Source organism: Magallana gigas, chromosome 7 (genome assembly GCF_963853765.1).
Source record: "Magallana gigas chromosome 7, xbMagGiga1.1, whole genome shotgun sequence".
NCBI lineage: Eukaryota > Metazoa > Mollusca > Bivalvia > Ostreida > Ostreidae > Magallana > Magallana gigas.
Genome location: NC_088859.1, coordinates 13,420,473 through 13,445,162, shown reverse-complemented (window position 1 = coordinate 13,445,162; position 24,690 = coordinate 13,420,473). Strand labels below are relative to the sequence as shown.

The 24,690-nt window shown below is 33.9% G+C and overlaps 2 protein-coding genes across 2 annotated transcripts; one reads left to right on the top strand and one right to left on the bottom strand.

The window, feature by feature from the left end:
* Positions 1 to 13,983: 13,983 nt before the first annotated feature.
* On the top strand, positions 13,984 to 16,113 carry LOC136270242 (uncharacterized). The gene has a single exon (XM_066067267.1). The coding sequence runs from the start codon at positions 14,010 to 14,012 to the stop codon at positions 16,014 to 16,016; it is 2,007 nt and encodes a 668-aa protein (XP_065923339.1). The 5' UTR covers positions 13,984 to 14,009; the 3' UTR covers positions 16,017 to 16,113.
* A 1,529-nt stretch (positions 16,114 to 17,642) lies between these two features.
* LOC105335131 (carbohydrate sulfotransferase 15) lies at positions 17,643 to 21,446 on the bottom strand. Its single transcript, XM_066067268.1, has 6 exons — positions 21,243 to 21,446; positions 20,268 to 20,393; positions 19,798 to 19,954; positions 18,924 to 19,095; positions 18,606 to 18,753; positions 17,643 to 18,453 (listed from the first exon to the last, which is right to left on the bottom strand). The coding sequence occupies exons 1-6, from the start codon at positions 21,349 to 21,351 to the stop codon at positions 18,215 to 18,217; spliced, it is 951 nt and encodes a 316-aa protein (XP_065923340.1). The 5' UTR covers positions 21,352 to 21,446; the 3' UTR covers positions 17,643 to 18,214.
* Positions 21,447 to 24,690: the final 3,244 nt, after the last annotated feature.

Sequence of the window (24,690 nt, the reverse complement as noted above, 5' to 3'; positions counted from 1 at the left end):
CCGTTTCGTTCGTCCTCATCTAATTCTGATCGCCACTGCACAACTAAGAATCGGCGGATTGTGATTGCAGAGGGAAATATCGGAGTTGTTTCTCAAAGTGATGCAGCTCCACTTTCTCTTTACGGAATAGCATTTGATTTGCACGAAAACATATTGGTGTGCACTAATGAGTCGTATATAAGACAGCACAAATATGGAGAAAGCAAAGGTAGAGACATTAAGCTGGACGATATCAGTAGAGCGTACAATGTTGTCCTCCACCCTACGGGCGAGAAGATGCTGGTGTTAGACAAAGAAAGAAAATGCTGTGTTTACCAAATTACGTAGACATTTTTTAAACTAAATAAATATTCGAATAATAAACATAATTAATGAGGGAAGTTGCAGTTGTTACTTTTAAGAAATGTTACTGTAATTTGATATCATCTGAGAGAGTTAGAGTCTATTGAGTTGTGCTTCAGTTATGTGTGAAATATTTGAAAGAAAACTCCGTCCTTGATGTAAAACAAATAATTTATTACTTTTTATTTCTTTGAGCACTAGTCTTTTTGTAATTTTCAGTTTAATTGCGAACATATGTTAATGAAATAACTCCTATTTATCGTTTGTCATATTTACATGTATGATTTAACGTCGGAAATAGTTGCAATCATAAGTAGTCCCTTAAATAAAACGATGAAAGAGGAACAGACGGACGAAGAAGACGTTTATCTTATTTTAAAGTCCGAACTACAAACGGTTTCATCAAAAGCATACATTGAAAACTAATTGTTTAGCTTTTACAACGACGTCTGCAGATCGAAAGTTTCAATTATTACGTTTACATTAAAGGATATATTTACTTGACAACTTACTCTAAACGATAAAAAAATGCTCATACTAAATATTAATACCCATTCAATATAGTTCTATAAACCAAGGAGCGTGTTACAAATAACATAACATGTAATTTGGCATAAGCATTGGTTTTATTGAATGAAAAGTAGCAAGTACTAAGTCTAGTTGAGTATAACGTAATACTTTCAGCATTTTTATTAAATGTTAGGCAATAAATCTAAGAAAAATAATAATATTTTTGCCAAGAAATATTCAACCATTAATGCTCATATTTCGGGATTTTTTTGTTTTTTGTTTTGTTTTGGTGTAACAGATGACCACTGATTAAAAAAACGTGTCAATATTTATTTTAAAATACTAGTTAATTTTAATTTTGTGGTGTTTAATTACCTGACTTTGTATTTGTATATATGTAAATATTGTTCTGTACTTAATGTATATATGAAGCTGACATGAATTCATTGATACAGAAATAGTTGAAAATCTGTATTGGTTGCAAGTAACACGGTGGGATTTTAGAATTTGGTGTGAATGAATGCAGGATATTTATTTCAATAAAACATATTTTCCACTTTATTATAAAAAAAAATACCAAAACGAATTCGTAGAAAATAGTTAAGGGCATATATCCTTATTTGAACAACGAAATCATGTTTTAGAAAAGATGCTTTAACCATCCATTATATAAAATTTGGTGTAGCATTTCACTTTAATATGGTTTGAGAGAGGTACATGTTAAAAACGCTTTAAGTCTTTAAGTTATGCTGATTGATAACTATCTTCAAAACAATTTATACAAGTAAGATGATATGTTTATGATTTGAAACTTGTTTTGATGTATATTGTCACATTTACATGGACATTTACCTGATTTTTGTTCATTTATCTAAGTTGATCTAATTTTCGCAGTCCTTTTGTGGTTTCCACTGTGAATATTAAGCAATAATTATATTTATTCTTAATAATTTTATTTTGAAATAAATAATAAACAATAAAAATAATGAAAAAGAATAAATATATGATTTTTGTGAATAATGCATTGCCATTATATTACATCATTTCATGAACTGGTCTTGGTTAGCCCCGACCATGTGATTTCTGTATGATCAATTTAAAGTCAGTTGGTATGAGAATATGGAAGTAGACTTGAATTACATGTTTAATGTAAGTAATTACACTGATACTGTATACTTCGTTTATTTTTGGCCCTTACACATTTGTAAACGAGTTTGAATTTGCCCAGACACAGTCGTGTTGAAAGGGATAACTCTCTCTATTTATAATACAACCAATCTTAAATTCGCCTGCTGAAAAAAATAAGGGCGAAAATAAAATGCGGCAAATGTTTCTCTAACAATTAAACTCATTGCACGTAACAATTTTCTTCAAAACAAATTTGCTGAGAGTATTTTTCATATATTTTTATTATCAAACATTTTTTTTTCTGATATCAGAAATTCGATTTTTTGAGATCAGAAAATAATTTTTTGATGTCAAAAATTTAAACTAATTTTTGATATCAAGAATTATATTTTCTGATATCAGAAATTCAAATAAAATGGCGAAAAAATTACACATATTTAATGAATGCTCCGTTAACCCAAAATTAAACTGCTGAACCACAGAGCCTGATTTGTATTTAAATATTTGTTGTTTTGTGATATCAGAAAATTATTTTTTGATATCACGCATTCAAATTTGTGATATCCAAAACGATTTTTTGATATCACAAAATATATTTTTTTTAATCAAAAATTATCTTTTGATATCGAGAATTATTCTTTTCATTAATAATTCGAATTATTGATATAAAATATTTATTTTTTTAGATCAGAAAAATACCTCAAAAATTGGGGATCCAACGAGTACTCGAGTACTCGAATATCGCTCGGTCACGCCAATCATCGACTTAAATTTTCTTAGTCGATTACTTGTTATAAAGGGGAAAATGTGACAAACTTTTTTTTATTAACGCAGCAGTTTTTTTTTAGCTACAAATGAAAATAACAGTTTTCTTTTCTCGGCGTTTTTGATCATGTTCCCCTCTGTTCCATCGAACGGGTGGCCTTTGTAAATATTTTAATCGGCTAATAATTGATCTCTTTGATTTTGTAATTCAACTAATTGTTTTGAATATATGTACTTAAGCAAACATGTATTTAAAGAGATTAATCTTTGGTTCTTCTTATCAGTTGTTTATTGGAGTAGATGTTTGTAAAATGAAAAATTAATCATATCAGTAATCATCTCAAAGTGTTTGTTTTTATAATCATTAAACTAATTGTTTATTTGGCACGGGACAATGCCTTAAGATGACATGGAGCTCAATTATGTGCAAGCGTCATAAGAAAAAGGAAAAAGCTAAGACATTTGACATTGGGTATTAAGATAAAATAATTTTCTTCTTCCAGTATGGAGTTGACCTCATTAACTGAGTCATAATAACTCCGGTATGTGATTTCTTTGAAATTAGATGCATCTAGTGCGTTTTATCGTAAGTTTTTAAATGTTCTTGAGTTTAATTGACAGTAGCATTATTTAATTTGAAAATGACACAGTTTTAGATTAATCAACGAGTACTCGACTATCGCTCGACTAAAACCTCCGATTAATCGACTGAGCCATCCGAGCAAAATTGACATCCCTATCAAAAATATATTTAAACCACGCCTCAAACTGAACAACATATGATTATATAAAATATGTCAAGTTCTTATAGTTTTCGACTTCTCAAAGCAACAACGTCGTGAATAATTCGTATTGTATTTTCTCTCGCTTTTTTTTTCATTTACTCGAATCATAAATAGTTAAAATTGTTTTTTTGATGTAAAGAAAATCAAGGGATAAAATATTCAAGATTTAATCATATTTGTCTATATCGTATTGTAGTAGTTCGGGCTATATGGACCGTGGATATCGGCCTAGGTAGCTCAGTAGTAGAGCTCCTGACTAGAGTTGCAGGGGTCCCGGGTTCGATTCCCGGTCCAACCATATGTTTTCATTGTATCTATATACTTATTCCTGCTTTCCTACTACAGATGGTGCTGTGGCCTTCCTTGTTCAGGCATATATATATAATTAATAAGTCCTGACAAGGTGAACTTGTGTTGGGTCTTCGGGGTTGAAGACTATTTAAGGAGGGGGGAATGTAGTAGTTGGGGCTATATGGACAGTGGATATCGGCCTGGGTAGTTCAGTGGTAGAGATCCTGACTAGAGTTTCAGGGGTCCCGGGTTCGATTTCCGGTCTAGCCATATGTCTTCGTTGTATTTATATACTCACATATACCTCCTTTCTTACTACAGTATGCTCATATCGGCTTTTTCATACCATGTAACATTTGTTCGCCCTGTCACGTGACTTTTTAGCATATAATATAAAATTATTATATACCCTTCTCCATTAAAAAGTTTTAATTACAAAACAATCTACTTAAAATCAACTGTATGAAGTTAGATTATATAACAAAGCTACGAATGAATTTTAAAACGAACTCTTTTAAAACGCGCTAAAATACAGACGTTACTGTAAACCACCTTTTATTCGCGTAAGAGAAATTTTCGCAACGTTCGCGAGAGTCTCGTCGTCGCGAATATTTCTCGCCGCGAACCAGTCTTTATCGTATGGTTGTTATTGTTATAACTCATATTGTTTAGATAGCAAAACCTGTTTAAATTAGCTGACTGTGATAGATTTTTAAAAAATAATTCCCATAATAATGAATAGATATGTTGAAACTAACTGACTTCGAGAAAACCAAACACGTGTTTCGTGACTGATGTCGTGTTCGCGGAGTAAACCTCTGTACGCATGGTCAAAAGCTGCTCAATTAAAACATCGAGAGTCATTCTCGTGATATCACTGCATAAAAGCCAAATAAAAGTTAATGTTTGTCTAAAAAATAGAAAAAAGATCTTAAATTGGAGAATACACGTAGAGACGTAAAGTCAAAAACATATCTACAACTTCTTTGACTTTGAGCACTATGCATATTATATAGTGTACATGTACCACTCATATCTCAATGCGTCCTTGTTTATCTATCATTTTACACATTCCATTGCTTTTGAGAAACAAGTATATTGCACAAAAATATAGAAAGCCTAAGGTTGGTAAAGTCACAAAACAATCAATGTCTGTAATGATAACAATCATTCATAGTTCATACGTCTAACATCTCACCTTTTTTCTAGAGGAGAGTGACAACAACCCAGTTGATTATTCTCCTATATCGGTATATAATAGTCCTAGAAAATATCCTTCCGCAAAGAATCCTGTAACCCTTTTCTTAAGTTAAAGTGTCAACACGTTCAAATACTTTTAGTGGCACGGTTCATGTTATTTCAATGCAAGCACATTGTAACTATAACGAAGAAATGTGTTACTTTTTAAACATTCTTTGGTTCATTCTGTAAGCACTTATTTCTTTAACTCATATAATTTGATAGAAAAATCTCTTCTTTTTAGGATCTAAAGAGCTTGAAATTGAAGTTAAGACATCCCCTTAAAATTACTACTTAATTTCATTGACTTATCGACAGCTCCTTAAGATTTTCTTTTAATTGCTGTACTTATGACGTTCCATACTTTCTAAATCGAAAGTTTTCTAAAATGGCCACCTCTGGGAACAAACCTCTTAGCAACAGTTTGCCAGGTGACACATTCCGCTGTCCAATATGTCTGGAAGAGGTCAGGAATCCAAAGTACCTGTCGTGTCTTCATACTTTCTGTGAATCGTGTATTCAAACATATATATCGAGTACTGCAACGTGCCATGACAGCTTGAATACAAAGACGATTGATTGTCCGGTATGTCGAAAGCGCATCGACGCTCCCAGAAAGGACATTTCAGGTGATGAGTGGGCGACTTCCTTACCCCAAAATAAACTCGTTGTAAGCATGTGGCTGAATTCGAACCCCGACAAGGAACTCTGTAAGTTCTGCGAGCGAAAGGAGAAAAAAGTGTCTGCTACACATTGGTGTAAAGCATGTATGGAAACCATCTGTGACGAATGTAAGGCTTTTCATGAACTCGTACCAAGTCTTCAAACTCACAAAATCGCGAACTTGGACGATACAAAATTGTGCAAAGATGACGTTGAAGTTGAAGAACTCTGCCCGGAACACCAAGGGAAGGTAATCGATGCGTTTTGCCACCAACACCAAAAGCTTTGTTGTTGTATTTGCCTTGTCAAGCATCATAGATTGTGTTTCAAGGTAGAAGCCATAGCGGACATCGGAGTAGAAACACAACAACACGATGTCCACAATATCATTTCATCATTCTCTGAGTTGGAGAAATGTATTGAGAATATGCAGGAACAAAATATGACAATCAAAGGCCTGAAGGGCCATAATGGCTTACGGGTTTGATATGACTATATTTACATGGATCGAGTATGATTCCCGCTTTTTCTTACGGAAACTTTAGTTTATTTATAGCTCTATAGAAAGTAACTAGGTACATGTAATTCATAGATCTATAGAAACTAACAGGACCGATATCAACATGCCCCATTTGTTGATTGGTCGAACCTTAGTGACCGAAACAGACAGGATTGAAATCTAGACGCCTCTTTTATCAATTGGTTGAAACCACCATTGCTTTTAGGAAAATCATAGACTGCATGAAATAATTATGATGATGTCAGACTCAAACTCCAATATGAGACAATTTGCTTCTTTCTTTTATCCAATGACTGAAGTACATTAACTGTAAATTCATACAACGATATAGGACACAAAAAACATTTAAAACCAACATGCTCTCAAATATAAGTATACCTTGTATTCCTACGCACTATGAACTTGCGCGAGAGTTGGTGCACGGTGCGACGTAACAGCGCCACAGCCAGCGCGAAATCACTGCGCGTAAAAATAATAATAAAAACAAAATTTAATTAAAATTAATTACTGCACTATAACTTTGCAGTCAATCTCTCTTCACATGACATGTGTACACAGTCATTTTCAGAGGCATACTATACGATGTCTCTATGTTATAGTAATATGACATCGCTTCCGTATATGACTTGCAATCAAGCTTAACTGTATATTGTTTTCTTATTTGAGTACATTTGGTCTCAAGTTTCCAATGTTTTTACGACAAATAAACAGTTCAATCATAGCACAACCAAGGTAACTCCATCGAGGGAACATTGTGCTATTTTTAGATCTTGGAAAATCCCCAACATTCGATAATGGCGGAGGTGTCGAAGAAGGCACATTATATTAAACCAAGTAGTAATTTCCCCTCTATATATGCATTTATTACCGATTTATAATCCCAGTTTCAATATATCTCAATCATAAGTTCAGTCCTTTAACCGTTAAACACTTTCCCCCTTGCTGAGATCGATGTCGATCGAAGTTAGCGACGCTCCCTGTGGGTGCAAACGTTTATATGAAGATTGAACGAATTAACGACAAATTTACATTTACTTATCACTGTTAGGATCTGAAATAATTGGGAAAAGATTTTTTGCTTATAATACATGTATGCATAGCGGAAAGCATGGCGGCACTGTGTGATGCATGGCGGGGGCCTATACCTCTATGCAAAAACGGCCTAGGGAAAACACTGCATTTAATATTCATTCGCGTTAGATTTCGAGTTTATTTAAATAAAGTCAATTCATATTGGTTACAATAACATAAGTGATAATAACATATGGAAAATATAATTTTGCTAAAAGATATTTATTTTGAACAACAAACAGTTAACTTTGCAACATTCGAATAGAACTATTTTTTGTCGCGCATGTTCAGATAACTGAACTCTTTGCCGTAAAGATTATCCGGCAACTAGATGGCCGTAAGCCATAAAAACTGTAGACCTTTCTGTAATGAAACAAGAAATCTGTACGGACACAGAAAAAGCAATCAAAGAGATTACGACATTAATTAACGATGCTCATTCAGGTTGGATTAAAGTATTTGAACAGTCCCATGCAGATTCGGTCGGGATCTTGGAAACTGCATCTGATGAATTGAAACGATTTTCAACTACAGTACGTGAAACCAAACTTCTTTTGCAGTCAATGCTTGAAAGTGGTTCCCCAAAACAACTTTTTATTACCAAACACAATCAGATCGCAAGAATCGTTGACCACATTAATCGTTTAAAATCGTTGGATATTTGGAATTTTCCTGCACAGTACATCAAACCAGACTCTAATTTTCTGAAACAACTTTTAAATAAAAAGAAGTTTGAAGATGTGAAATTGTCAAAAATTCCCTCTGGAACGATTCAGGCTATAATACAGACAGTCCCAAAAGGCATTGTCAACGATATTTTACAAAGAAAGCATGAGCAATCACAAAAGGACTGGATGAAAATCAGACCTAAATTAGAATCCAGTATAACTTTGTCAGAATGTGTTTATTATGGTTTATTCATTAATGACACAAAGATTATTTTACCCTTTGAAAATCCACCGTCACTTAAAATTTTTGATGTCAGCAAACCTGATGGAAAATTTGTTCACACAGAAGAATGTCCGAGCGTACCTTACGGTCTGTGCCACTCCAGGATAAACGAGAGCTTGAATGAGGTCTACGTGTCTTTCCAAAACTTTGTCGTCCTTTATCACATTGATGTTGAGGACACTGCCAAATTTACGAAACTTAAAACAATACATTTAGTTGAAAATGAAACCATGGTAGCTATTTCAAAAGGACTGGCCAATGTGTTCTCTGCAAATAATTGGAAAGCGTTTATTTGTTCGCAAGACTTCAATGTGGAATACGATGTAACATTTAAAAATAAACTGTCTTTAGTTCCATTTATTTCTTCATCTTGGAAGTCCGATTACCACTGCTTTTGTAAAGATGGCCACGTTGTTGTTGTCAAGGATGGAAACAATAAAAATATTTGTCAGAGTAATCGATTTCCTGATGACCTTCGCGGACTGACATTTGATTTGCACGACAACATACTGGTATGTACTAGAACGAGTAAGCTAAAACAGATCAGATGTGGTGGAAAAGAAAGCAGAGACATAGTATTGGACGGCATTGGTGACTCATGCAATGTCGTTCTTCACCCAACAGGCGAGAAAATGCTGGTTTTGGACTACAGAAAGAAATGCTGTGTTTACCAAGTCTTGTAGAATCTTTGATATGCTTGTTACATGCATGCATATCTTTATTTTCTTTTTTGTCACGGGCAAAGGTATCAATACAAAAGGTTAATCTTAAGATTTGCATACTGTTACTAAACCTATTTGACAACGGTGCTGTAACAGAGTTTGAACATTTTTGCAACAAAATTGAAAGAACTTTATTGTTTAACAACATGTAACTTTTGATTGAAAAACGACATATATCTTTATGAAATGTAAGGTGTTAAGAAGATTGGATTTGTTATAGATTCGTTGTAGTTTTACCTTTACTTGGAGGACCGTAATCCTGTGTACGGTGTTATTTTCGCCTGTGTATTTTTTGTCCTTCTTCACTTGCAAAAGGTTTCGCCCCGTCTTAAATTCGCCCAGACAAAGTTGTTTTTAAAGATAGATAATTTGAGCCATTGCAATTTGCCCAGTCTTAAAGGGGCATGGTCACGATTTTAGACAATTTTTTTTTCAATTTTAATGTTTACAATGCTTCAGTAAGGCATTTTTAATAGGCAACCAAAATGTGAGTGTCATTTGTTGATTTATAAGCGAGTTACAGTGCTTACAATTCTTCGCTTTGTAAACAAAGCGTTTGTTTACATTTTGAATGTTGAAGTGAAAATTCCAGTTTTAGATCTCAAATAAATTTGTTAATCGTTAGGAACTGTTTATTTATGCTTAATATGAAAAAAAAATAGACAAATCAGCTTGAAAAAGAATTTTTACTGGTATATTGAACCAATGTAAACAAAAACAGGGCACGGGCCTCGTTCTCATGACGAAGAATTGTGAGCCCTGTATCTTGCTTAAAACTCATCGACTGGCACCCAAATTTCATTTGATCATTAGAAATGCATTCCTAAAGCAGTGTAAATAATTAGAGCAGAAAAATAAAATTTGACCAAAATCGTGACCATGTCCCTTTAAATACACCCGTTAACAACGGGCCGAATGTGGCAGGGAAAAACGGGGGCAAATATTCCCCTGAATACAGTACTACTATATACAAGTTAAGTAGCTTTATATGCTTTTAAAATATATGACTTGTCTACTTGTTAGAATCGCATACATGTTTTAATTTCAATCAGTATCTAGTTGCTTAATTAAGTTTGAATAACCACATTACCAATAATATTTTCTCACGTTTTGTTAAAAATTATATTGATTTTCAATTTTTTTAAGATTCTACAATCATACGATATTCTGGTATACTAGTATTTAGCGCGTAATTATCCTCATTTGCACAACACTCTTTTTACTTATATCCCACTTTTGCCCAACTTTTATATCCCATTTATAAGAAACGAACATGTGAGGAATTGATCGACACGGTTCGTAATTTTTTTTATTAAACGCTTCTTTTAATTACCCTAAGACATATTTTACAATAAATTTATAATTTTGAGAATTTGATTGCCCCAAGTTTGAATTACCTATGCATGCACTGAGAGAAAACATAAAATCAACATGATATAGACTCCCCTTAAAAAAGAGTTATTTTTCCTTGATTATATTTTCTTGCTCATCGATCTCAACGCAACAGACAATGTGATAACAATGTGATGAAGATGGAGGAGTTTATATATGGTGCTCTGTTCATCTGTACAATTTTTTTTTCAAATTTTGTTTATCGTGGAATTTTCAACCATTCCACTTTTGCTGTCCCTGGATATCCACAGAAAGCGTTTGTCTTTCAGTAACCGACTCAACCCCTCCGTGTCAGGGCGATAAATGTTTTCTAGCATTACCCTAGTTTTTGTCAACATCGGTTGTTTTCCTAATTTGTGTTTTGTAACATACTCTCGTTTTGAAGTCGTTATTTTGAATTTTGAAAGTTCTACTCCGTTTAACGACTCTGAAAAAAAATTGTAAAATTACTTTTTACTATAACTGATTGATAGAACAACATACAGTGATATTGATATTAAATCTAAAAATATTATAAAATAAAATAATTGAAATTAAATTAAATAAAGAAGCTAAATTTTACTGACTCAGTTCGAGAAAATCGAACACGCGTTTCATCACTGATTTGGTGTTCGCGGAGTAATCCTCAGTATGCATGATTAGAATCTGATCACGTGGAAACACCGAGAGCCATTCTCGTAAAAGCCAAGGTCACCCCTGCGAATGTTATTGTCATTTAAATTTTAGACCACGTGGTTATATTTGACCCTTTCAGCTTCGCAGTAAAATCGTGCCTCGTATTTATAGCCTATTTCATAGAATCTATGTACTTGTAATCAAATATAAAATCTAGAGGTTTATTGATTTTAAACTTTATCTTCATTAATTGGTAGATAAAATGTGTTCTAGAAATAAATGTGACAATACAAAAAAAGTTTTTGTCTGCTGTTGCAACAATTTTAAAAGATGCTAAGTAGAGATCCCCCCTGAAGAGTAATTTTCGATCCGCGCCTGACCTAGTAATAGTATCAATAGTGAAACAGACTATGCTATTTAATGCAGAATGTTCCTTGGAAAAGGCTTGATATACCAAGTTTTTATGCAAAACAGACACCCATTATTTTTTTAAAACATTGTATTGCACTCCACAAGTATCAAACATGGCTATGCTTTTACTAAGCAACCCAATGTTTATATTTTCAACCACTGTACACGTGGTTGAACACGAACGATAACATAACTCTATTCTGAATATTATCGTTTAACATAAATAACCGCTATATGGTGAAATAAGACATACATCTTAAAAAATTGTCATGTTTTAACATAAATCAGAGTAGGATATGATATGAAAAACGACCAGTACTTACGTATTTTGAGAATATTATCTGAACATTTATTCTTCCGCTCGAAATTTCACTGTAACTGAACAAATCTCGGTGAAGTCTAGTGAACTTTCATTCGAGCACCTCTGGATTTATTACATACTTAGCAACGATAAAGAAAACATTCCGAACACATTCGCAGGGATGAATTCTTGTCTAAAATGGAAAAGGGGGAAATAGAGAATACACGTTAATTAACTCAAATACATTTTTACAAATTATTTGACTTTGAGAACTGAGTTTTTAAATCCGCGTGAAACTTGTAGGATGTGCAATTAACTGAAATTTAGATGCAAAGTTTGAATCAATTCATCGAGTTAACAAAGTTATCTACTTTATGTTTCACGAGTTTTGAATTGAGGTTAAAGTGAAACAAACAGCTCCGGAGACTTCTGTGTTCCTGGCATTTATTCAGGACATCGATGGCCCTCACGACAGCCTGGTGGAACGTGGTTTGATTCTTGCTGCGTTCTCCATTATCAATGAAATAATCAGAGAACAGTCTGTGGAGATAAACCTACAACGTTAGTTATAACAGTACAATGCTTAGGTCAGGAGGAGTTGCATGAAGAAATTGCATGCTTGTATCTCTCTTTCCTTAAAGTATTTGCACTCATTCATATTCCCAGTCGAAAACGGAAATCATTTTCATTTTCTTTGAATTAATCTTTATTGTTATTAGGTTACATCTAAGTTTCGAATTCTAGCCTTTTTCAGACAGGTATTCCAAATGTTGACATGGATTTGTCATTTACTTATGGAAAGATGTCCATTTGATTTGTTTTTTATAATAGAGAAACTATGACACTTAAGTATTTTGATCATCATTTATTACTATTGTTTTTCTCATATTTATGTTAAAATTGCATGAAAAAATATTTGTTTATTAAAGCAATTTTATGTAATTAAATTTGATTGACTATATTGATGTTATATTACACCCCTGTGCAAGACTCTTTAGATATATTGCTTACCAGGAATTTACAAAGACAACAGCTGTAGCCTATCGATTAAGTAGAAAACTTGAAAAAAGTTAGTAACACAAAGAAATGAAATCAATTCGGATTTCGTCGGTAACCACTTCAACATGAGTGAAATAATCGTGAAATACAGACGTAATTAAACACCATAAAATCTTCTGAAAAAGGGAGAGGAATTGTCAAAACTAGAATAGTAAGGCTATAGGTGCTAATTTTTAATCAGCGGGTGCGTATACACGTAAAAGTACATGCCTGCAATTGTCTTTTTACAGTGATGAATAATAACCAACACAGATTTCTTTCTTATGTAATTCATGCAAAATCACTGTCTGCGCTATGTATGCATGACAGACAATGCAGAATGTCAACAGACAGAACTCCTTACTGTTCCAATTATAAATATGCCGCTTGCTTTCGATCAAACAATGTATAATTTCATTCCCTCGTCATGTTCTGTGTGTTATGATTAGTTTGTTGTAAATAAAACTTTAATTTTCTGCATTTAAAAGGGAAAAAAATGAAATTTACAAACATCTCTGGTTTTAAGGTAGTCCATCCATAACTATTATATTTCATATCTAAAAGATTGCAAGTTTAATCAATACAATTTCAGTGTGATTTTCAGGGGTTTATTAGATAATAAAGATTTACTTAAAAAAAATATTAACAAACTTATCATATACTGAAGTTATAATTGAAGTCTATGGATAAATGCATTTTAAATATATTTTTTTAGGACAAGTCATTTTCTCACATTTCTCTTGGTAAAAAGTTGCAAAAGCTTTCCCTTTTTCGAATATGCTAAAATAATTCATAGTTTATCATGCATATTTTCAGAAAATGTTTTTGGTAATTTTCTTAAAGGGCAGACAACTCTTTAAAAAAGTTTGAAGTGCAAAAAGTCCATTTAATTAACTACATACATACTACCGATTTAGGTTTATATCAGCCTTATAATAACTTAAAAATACGTATCTGATGTGGTATAGATCATCAAAACCGTTAAAATTCCCTTTGTTATGGATGGGCTACCTTAAAAGTTTACTACCAGAAATAAAATACATGTATATCAGTTTAAAAAATAAAGATTTATCTATCCATATTCTTAAACATTACCTTTCCTTTTTTATTACTCCATGCAGATATATAGTGTGCACCCGCTTCTTTCAACCACTATCTTGGTTGTCGGATCTGCGGCATTCCATGAAAAATAGACTTGTAGTTTTGGTATTTAAAATGTTCCATACTTTTCAAAACGAAAGTTACTGTACATTTATTTTTCTAAAATGGCCACCTCAGGAAACAGACCTCTTACCACAAGTTCGTCAGATGACACCTTCCGCTGTCCAATATGTCTGGAAGAGGTCAGGAATCCCAAGTACCTGTCGTGTCTTCATACTTTTTGTGAATCGTGTATTCAAACATATATATCGAGTACTGCAACATGCCATGACAGCTTGAATACAAAGACGATTAATTGTCCGGTATGTCGAAAGTGCATCGATGCACCCAGAAAGGACATTTCAGACGAAGAGTGGGCATCTTCCTTACCCCAAAATAAACTAATTGTAAGCATATGGCTGAATTCGAATCCCGGCAAGGAATTGTGTAAGTTCTGCGAGCGAAAACAGAAACGTGTGCCTGCTACACACTGGTGTAAAGCATGTATGGAAACCATCTGCAATGAATGCAAGGCTCTTCATGAACTCGTACCAAGTCTTCAGAATCACAAAATCGCGAACTTGGACGATACGAAAGTGTGCACAGATGGCGTTGAAGTTGAAGAATTCTGCCCAGAACACCAAGGGAAGATAATTGATGCATTTTGTCACCAACACCAAAAGCTTTGCTGTTGTTTTTGCCTTGTCAAACATCATAGATTGTGTTCGAAGGTGGAAACTATAACAGACATCGGAGTAGAAACAGCACAACATGATATTCCAAATATCATTTCAGTATTCTCTGACTTAGAGAAATGTATTGAGAATATGCAGGAACAAAATAAGACCAAAATTGTCGACCTTACTTTAATGAAACAAGAAATTTGTACTAAAACTGAAATAGCAATCAAAGAGATTACAACATTAATTAACGATGCTCATGCAGCTTGGAGTAAAGCATTTGAACACACCCATGCAGATTCAGTCGGAATCTTAGAAACTGCTTCGGATGAACTGAAACGATTTTCAACCACGGTACATGAAACAAAAATTCTTTTGCAGTCCGTGCTTAAAAGTGGTTCCCCAAAACAACTTTTTGTCACCAAACAAAATCAGCTCGCCCGAATCAATAACCACATCTCGCATTTGAAATCTTTAGATCTTTGGAATTTTCCTGAAAAGTACACCCAACCAGGCTCTGATTTCCTGAAACAACTTTCAAATCAAAAGAAGTTTGAAGATGTAAATATGTCAAAAGGTACATCCGGAACAATAGAGACTATTCTATACACTGTTCGAAAAGTTACTGGTAGTGATATATTTCGAAGGAAGCAGGAAATGTCCCGTAAGGATTGGATGAAAGTTAGCTTTAAATTAACATCCAAAATACGGAATTTGTCGGATTCTGTGTTTTATGGTTTGTTCGTCCATGATACAAAAATTATTTTGCCCTTTCGAAATCCCCCGTCACTTAAAATTTTCGACGTCAGCAAACCTGAGGGAAAATGTATTCACACTGAAAAATGTCCGAGCCCACCGTACGGTCTGTGCCACTCCAGGATAAATGAGAGCTTGAATGAGGTCTACGTGTCTTTCCTGAACTTTGTTGACCTCTATTGTATCGATGTAGAACCAATGGTCAAATTTACTAAACTACGAACAATACAACTCAGTAAACCCATGAAAGCAATTTCATGTGGACTGAACTCCATATTCTCTGCAAATGAAACCGGGTCATACACTTGTTCGGAGGATTTTAGTGTTCAGTGTAGTTCTTCATTCAGCAGTGAGGGGGCTGCAGTCCTGTTTCTCTCATCATCGCCAAAGTCTGATTTACATTGTTTTTCTAAAAATGGACGCGTTGTGGTTGCAGATCGAACCAACAAAACTATTTTTGAAAGTGAAAAGTTTCAAGGCGATCTTCGCGGAATGACATTTGATTTACATGACAACGTACTGGTTTGCAATCGGAAAAATAAGCTGAAACAGATCAGCCATGGAGGTTGCAAAAGTAGAGACATAGAATTGGCCGATGTAAGGGATTCATATAATGTCATTCTTCATCCAACTGGCGAAAAGATGATGATTTTAGACTACTCCGTGAATAATTTCTGTGTATACCAAATTTTGTAGACTTCTTATATCAAGACTGAAGTGACCAGTTCAATGCTATTTTTTGTTGCCAACGGAGATATGATCGTAAAAAATTGCATGTATTCTATAGAATAAAATTGATAACAATTTGCAATCAAATGTAGGCTCTATATATTCTATTATTTTTAAAATTCAGTATTATTATGTAAATGATACAAGCGAAGATCTATCCGTTCTGTGAGGGAATAAGCTACACGAGGCCCGTAGTACCCATATTAGTTGTTTTTTTTGGGATTTTTTTTACATACTGGACAGTTTGAGGCTTTTATCTGACTGATTAACTCTTTTGTTACAAGAAAAGACAGTATCAGGTAAACATGTAGATTATATATATATAGATATATAGATATATCATAATTTAATTCTAGTTGTAGCGCGCTTTCTGATTGGCTAAAAAATTATTTTATATCGTATAAAGAATAATGCCTACGTCATAGTAAAACTAACGTCAAAAACGTATCAATACATACGCCTGACGTTACGTTTAAATTTTGTACAGTTTTACGTCATTTTAAAGGTCAAATGACCGTTTTTACCTACACTGAAGAGTATAATAATTAAATTATAAGCAATGAATTCAATATTTATTAGTTTTATACGATATATAATGGTTTGAAACAGTTTACGCGTAAACTGCCCCAAACCATTTTATATCGTATAAAACAAATGACTTTTGACCTTTAAAATGAAACACTTTTATGAATATAGCCTGTCTTGCGTAGCACTTTTTCTTTTGCTTAATGGGCAGTTTTAACTGTGTGCAAGGGTTTAAAAACTGTGCTGGATAAAAAAAAATTCATATACAGAGCAACATAATAAATTCTCATTTTTGTTGGGGAGAACATTTTTGGACACTTGGCTAGCAAAGATGCCCTGCAAATAATTACACTGTTTTAGTGATAATCTGGATAAGAAGGATACGAATATTGTGCGAATTTTTGAAAATCAAAATATTTTGATAAACTATTAGTCTTCAAATACAAAGATTATATGAAAAAGCTTGGATGCAATCAATTTTCAAAGGATTCATAGTAGATTGAAAGTCAAGTTTAATTTTATGAACTTGCGGTCCATATAATGGAGATTTTAGTCCAGTTTACGGGCTATATATTTACGTTTTGAGGTTTTTGTTTTTGTTTCATAGTGTTTATTGTAGTATCAGACACCAGACAGACATTCTTTTACATATATTCATCTTTGACCTTTTATATATATATATATATATATATATATATATATATATATATATATATATATATATATATATATATATATATATCCTTTTTCTTGGTACCGGGGATGAATAAACAAAAAAAATAAGTCCAATGCTCAAACAACTTCTATCTATAGCGCTTTCGCCCTACCGGGCTCTTCAGTAGATTTAAAAACAAAGTTTTTGTTTTCATATATCTGGATAAGAAGGATACGAATATTGTGCGAATTTTTGAAAATCAAAATATTTTGATAAACTATTAGTCTTATATATATATATATATCTGTGTGTGTGTGAGGAATCGATCGACAGGGTTCGTATATATATTTTTTAAATCATAAGACATATTTTACAATAAATATATACTTTTGAGAATTTCATTACCCTAAGTTGGAATTACCCATGCATGCAATGAGAAAAAACATCATTTAAACATGATAGAGACCCTTCCCCTAAAAAAAAACTGTTTCATCCTTTTGATTTTTAGGTTGTCCCACAGAGACACTACTCAAAAGATTTCTGTAAATCGAGGACTAGTGGATGTAACAGACAAAATATTCAGTAATATACAGTAATATAAACAATAAAGAGATGGTGGAAGTACTGTATCCCTCCGGAATAAACATTTCGGAAAATTAACTGAATCTTCATCCAAATCGTTTGTTCTACGGCTACAATCCCATTGCATCTGACTCCTATGCCTACTTTTCAAAGAGGCCAAAATCCGTTTTCTTTTCCTCGTTCGATGCTCCATTTCATCGTGACTTATTGTGTCTGTCCGTTTGTGACAAGGGGGTAGCATCTCGTTACAACTTATTAAAGACGCTGGGTTGTGGACGTTTTGTTCACATTCATTGGGAATCTCTTGGGATGGGTAGTGACTGATATTCAGTCTAACATCCAAGTGTACGTTTTGATGGAGGAGTTGATATGTTGTGCTCTGTTCATCTGTACAATTTTTTTTTCAAATTTTGTTTATCGTGGAATTTTCAACCATTCCATTTTTGATGTCCCTGGATATCCACAGAAAGCGTTTGTCTTTCAGTAACCGACCCAACTCCTCCGTGTCAGGGCGATAAAGGTTTTCTAGCATTATTCTAGTTTTTGTCATCATGGGTTGTTTTCCTAATTTGTGTTTTGTAACATACTCTCGTTTTGATGTCGTTATTTTGTATTTTGTAAGTTCTATTTCTTTTAACGACTCTGAAAAAAATGTAAAAATACTTTTATACAGTCATTGATTGAAAAATCAGCTTTAGTGAATGGAAGATTGAACAAAAAAAGAGATAATGATATTATAAAAATATTATAAAATAAATAATTGATATGAAATGAAGAAGTAGAATTTTACTGACTCAGTTGGAGAAAATCGAACACGCGTTTCATCACTGATTTGGTGTTCACGGAGTAATCCTCAGTACGCATGATTAGAATCTGATCACGTGGAAACACCGAGAGCCATTCTCGTAAAAACACTGCGTAAAAGCCAAGGTGAATTCTTGTCTAAAAAGGAAAAGGGGAAATAACGAATACACGTTAACTCAAATACATTTTTACAAATTATTTGACTTCGAGAACTGAGTTTTTAATTCCGCGTGAAACTTGTAGGATTTGCAATTAACTGTTTAGATTCAAAGTTTGATTCAAGTCATCAAGTAAACAAAGTTTTCTACTTTATGTTTCACAAGTTTCGCATTGAGGTTAAAATCAAACAAACAGCTCCGGAGACTTCTGTGTTCCCGACATTTCTTCAGGACATCGATGGCCCTCATGACAGCCTGGTGGAAAGTGGTCCGATTCTTGCTGCGTTCTCCATTATCAATGAAATAATAATCAGAGTACAGTCTGTGAAGATAAACCTACAACGTTAGTTATAACAGTACAATGCTTAGGTTAGGAGGAGTTGCATGAAGAAATCGCATGCTTGTATTTCTCTTTCCTTACGGTATTTGCACTGATTCATATTCCCAGTCGAAAACGGAAATCATTTTCATTTTCTTTTAATTAATCTTTATTGTTATTTGGTTACATCTAAGTTTTGAATTCTAGCCTTTTACAGACATGCTTTCCAAATTTTGACATGGAATTCTCATCTACTTATGGAAAGATGTCCATTTGATCTGTGGGTTTTTTTATAATGGAGAAACCATCACACTTAAGCACTTAAGATCATCATTCATTACTATTGTTTTACTTATATTTATGTTAAAATCGTATGAAAAAATATCTGTTTATTAAAGCAATTTTATGTAATTGAATTTGATTTAATATATTGATATCATATTACACACCTGTGCAAGACTCTTTAGATGTATTGCTTACCAGAAATTTACAAAGACAACACCTGTAGCCTATCGATTTACTGGAAAACTTGAAAAAGTTAGTAACACAGAGAAATGAAATCAATTTTAATTTCGTCGGTAACCACTTCAACATGAGTGAAATAATCGTGAAATAGAGACGTGATAAAACAACATAAAATCTTCTGAAACAGGGAAAGGAGTTGGTCAAAACTAGAATAGTTAGGTTATAGGTAATAGTTCTTACCTGTCTACAGGATTTCTGAGCAGTATGAGGAGTTTGACGTCACGGTTTATGTGTCTGATGAGGTGAGGGGTCAAATACTGGGGCTCCTTTAGCCCTTTATTCTGTGGGATCATCTTCCATCCCCGAAAATCCCACATATCCATAGGAGTTCCATCCCCTGATGGGAAAAACACAAGTTGAACACAAGAAGAATAGAAACTTCGTGTGACTTGCATGTAATAAGCCAAGACTTGTCAACCACCTCGGTATGGGAAGGGAATACGGATCAAAAACTTGTGACAGGTAAATACATAATGTTTTTCGGTGAACGTTACTATGGCACCAAGTTCTTCTGTTTAGTTTAAAACAAAAATATACGTGTACATGTTGAGAGAGGGTGGGGAGGGGGAGGTGTGGAGGAGCGCCTGACTTTTGTGAATTTCTTTGAGAATAGTTGAAAACAACTCTTCAGGTATATCAATACCCCTTACCGGTAACCAGTTGAGTTTTTCCTTTCTTTCGTGAAATGTTGTATAACCGTAAAGCTAAGTTATCGAAATAATGAATATAATTGGATAAATATGTCCGCCTTGCGTTTGAGGACCACAGCCAATAACCTATAAGTATAAAAAAAAAAATATCCGTTTTAGAATGAATGATGAGAGGCGCTTTAAACTTTGGGTTTTTATTCCATTTTGTAGTTTTTTCACGTTTATCTTAATCTTTTTTTCAAAAGGTTGGTACAAATGAAAAAACACACAGAACACACTTGCAACACTTCTGTAATACCAGGTTAGCAATACAGTTTGACTGCATACAGAGGATAATACATGGCAAAATCTGTATCATATCCCATATCAACCCTCGACCAATATCATCGCTCTGGCCTTCGGTCCTCGCTCTGATGTGGAGTCTCTGGTTGATATGGGATGTGATACAAATTTGGCCATATATTATTCTCTATTTATGAGTAGATTTCTAGATAAAATGTCCATCAAATATTACAAAAGACTCTGTCCACAATAGACTTAACTTTACCTTTTTTCAATTAATAATTTTAATTGATGATTAATCGTTTTAAGTTTTAATTCCGGTTCCTTAGTATCACTGTGTTTAGACAATTCAAATGACACAAAAACGATGCCTATTTTCTTCAGAAAACACGAAATTCATAGCACGAGACATAAGACAATAGTACAGATTTTTCACTTGAATTTGTCTTGCGTACTGTTTAATAGATTTTAGTAAAGAATCTGAAAAAAACATCATTGTAGTATGAGTTTGTGAAAATACCAGCTGATTGATGAATTTCAAATTCCGAAAAAGAGCTACAAATGCAGATCTTTGTTTATTTTCTTTCATCCAAAGTGGAAATATTTGTCTACACGACTGTCTCAAAGTTTGGTCATCGATACATAGTAACAAAAGAAAACTTCTACTGTGTCACTGCATCACAGAGGACTTACCATACCGCTCCCATGACCACCACATCGTCTCCGTGTTTTTGATATTGGGCACTACATCCGGGTGTCTAGAGATGCGTGCAAAAATGTCAGTTGTTCCGCATTTATCCATCCCTATGACTTGAAAATAAGGGAGACATTTTAATTTCCCGTTGACTGACGTCCAGCAGGGGTTTTTGTGTGATGAATTAAAAGTAAACGGTGCCTGAAAGATCGAAATTGTGTTTTTAATTTCGTGGTTTATTTTTGCTTATTGAAGACACTAGCATTAAAATAGCAGTTAGTGCGTCAACTTTTTATTCGAATGGAATAAAAATAGAGAAATGAATACCATGCATACCATCATACCAAATATTTTGATAACCAGGGTGTGATTTCGCGAGTCTTCAATATTAGGTTTCTTTAAAACGTTGACCAAAGTATCTTATAAATGCATGTTACTTGAATCTCGCTTTAAGAGAGTCAATAAGCAAACAATTCTATTGATTAGATAAATAACCTTTAGATGAACATGCTTATTTCAATAACATACAACAAAATATTTCATAGTAAAAGTTATCAGAAAATAACTTAAGAGTCCTATAGGCCCTTAATTTGAATGGCCAGCCCCTATTCTTGATGTCATATGGAATCTCTGGTAGTTTTAAATACCGGTATATTTTGTTCTATAGGTGTCTAAAACTTCGTTACTAATCTGGAGTTCGTTTAGGGGATTTATCATCTATTTCATAGATAGTTATGACGTTCCATACTTTCTAAATCGAAAGTCGTGCGACAACTTTTTCTACAATGGCAGCCTCTGGGAACGACCCTCTTACCACCAGTTCGTCAGATGACACATTCCGCTGTCCAATATGTCTGGAAGAGGTCAGAAATCCAAAGTACCTGTCGTGTCTTCATACCTTTTGTGAATCGTGTATTCAAACATATATATCGAGTACTGCAACGTGCCACGACAGTTTGAATACAAAAACAATTAATTGTCCGGTATGTCGAAAGCGCATTGATGCTCCCAGGAAGGACATTACAGACGAAGAGTGGGCATCTTTCCTACCCCAAAATAAACTAATTGTAAGAACGTTGCTACGTACAAATGATACTGACAATCAATTGTGCAAGTTCTGCGAACGAAATGAAAAGAGTGTTCCTGCTAAATATTGGTGTAAAACATGCATGGAAACAATCTGCGACGAATGTAAGGCTCTTCATAAACTCGTTCCAATTCTTCAAAATCATAAAATTGACAACATGGTTGATTTAAAAGTTCGTGAAAATGAAGTAGAGACCGACGAAGTCTGTCCTGAACATGAAGGAAAGTTAATCGATGCGTTTTGTCACCAACACCGGAAGTTATGTTGTTGTATTTGCCTTGCTAAACATCACAGATCATGTCAGCTGGTAGAGGTTATAGCAGATATGTCAGTGGAAAAAGAACAAAATGATGTCAAGGGTATCGTTTCGACATTTTCTGACTTGGAAAAGTGTGTTGAAAACATGCAACTGAAAAGCCAAGGGATAAAAGATGATCTCAATCTAAGCAAACAAGAAATCTGTAGGAACACTGACAAGGCAATCCAGGAGATAAAGAAGGGGATTGACGATGCACACGCGACATGGATCAAACAATTTGAACAGAACCATACAAATTCTGTCGAAAACTTTGAAGTTGCATCTGACGAATTGAAACGATTTTTGACCACAGTACGTGAAACAAAAATTATTTTGCAGTTCATGCTAGAGAAGGGTTCACTCGAACAACTGTTTGTCACCAAGCAAAACCAGCTTGATCGAATTGTTAATCACATATCTCGCTTAAAATCTTTAGATATTTGGAATTTTCCTGATCATTACATCAGACCAGACTATAATATTCGACAGCAACTTCTAAATCAGAAGAAGCTTGCAGGTGTAAGGTTGGTAAAAGCTCCGTCTGGAACGATTGCAACCATTTTTCGTACTGTCCAAAAAGCGTTTGGCAACGATATCTTGCGAAGAAAACATAAGATGGCCCAAAAGGACTGGATGAAGGTTACCCCTAAATTAGCATCAAAAATAACTGCATTGCCCGAGACTGTTTGTTATGGTTTATTTATTCATGACAACATAATTCTTCTACCTGTGAAAAAACCACCCTCACTTAGACTGTACGATATTAGCAGACTTGTAGGAAAATGTGTTCACAATGAAATATGTCAGAACACTCCCTACGGCTTATGCCATTCGAGGGTTAACGAAAGCATGAATGAAGTTTACGTGTCTTTTCTGAACTTTGTCGATCTCTATTGGATTGATCTGGAGGGTGAGGCGAAATTTACAAAACTTCGTTCAATTCAAATAAATAAACCAATGGAAGCAATATCATGTGGACTGGCTACTATAATATCAGCAAATACAGGTAGCACATTTATTTGTTCCAAAGATTTCGTGATATTTCGTACTCTATCGCTAGACACATCTAGTGCAACTGTCCCGTTTCTTTCGTCCCAATCTAAATTTGATCGCCAATTTGAACGTACTCTATCCCTAGACACATTTGGTGCAACTGTCCCGTTTCTTTCGTCCTCATCTAAATTTGATCGCCACTGCACTACTAAGAATCGGCGGATTGTGATTGCAGAGGGAAATAACGCAGCTGTTTCTCAAAGTGAAGCAGTTCCACTTTCTCTTTACGGAATAACATTTGATTTGCACGAAAACTTATTGGTATGTACTAATGAACCATTTATAATTCAGAGCAGCTATGATGGAATAGAAAGTAGAGGCATAAAACTGGTCGATATCAATAAACCATACAATGTCGTCCTCCACCCTACGGGCGAGAAGATGCTGGTGTTAGACAACGAAAGAAAATGCTGTGTTTACCAAATTACGTAGACATTTTTAAACTAAATAAATATTTGAATAATGAACATAATTAATGAGGGAAGTTGCCATTGTTACTTATAAGGAATGTTACTGTATTTGATATCATCTGAGAAAGTTAGGGTCTATTGAGTTGTGCTTAAGTTATATGTGAAACCTTTGAATTAAAATTTCGTCCTTGATGTAAAACAAAAAATAAAACGATGAAAGATGAACAGACGGACGAAGACGTTTATCTCTTTTTTAAAGTCCGAAGTACAAACTGTTCCATCGAAAGCACGCATTTTATACTAATTGTATAGCTTTTCTGCAGATCGAAAGATTGACTTATTACGTTTACATTAATGAAAGTATTTACTTGACAGCTTATTCTATAAGATAAAAAAATGTTCATACTATATAATAATACAAATTCATTTTGGTTCTGTAAACCAAGGAGCATGTTACAAATAACAAACTAAAATGATATAATTTGGCATAATCATTGGTTTTATTGAAAAGTAGCAAGTACTTAGTCTAATTGAGTAATAAAAACGTTACTCTTTAAGCCTTTTTATCAAATGATTAGGCAATAAATCAAAGAAAAATG

Bases quoted from the DNA above. Each gene is read 5' to 3' on its own strand.
- LOC105335131 (XM_066067268.1), bottom strand. From the start codon at position 21,351: ATGGATAAATGCGGAACAACTGACATTTTTGCACGCATCTCTAGACAC. The intron at 19,955-20,267 runs GTAAGGGGTATT...TTTTCCCATCAG, and splicing joins AAAAACTCAACTGGTTACCG to GGGATGGAACTCCTATGGAT. The intron at 19,096-19,797 runs GTAAGAACTATT...TTATCTTCACAG, and splicing joins CTCAGAAATCCTGTAGACAG to ACTGTACTCTGATTATTATT.
- LOC136270242 (XM_066067267.1), top strand. From the start codon at position 14,010: ATGGCCACCTCAGGAAACAGACCTCTTACCACAAGTTCGTCAGATGAC.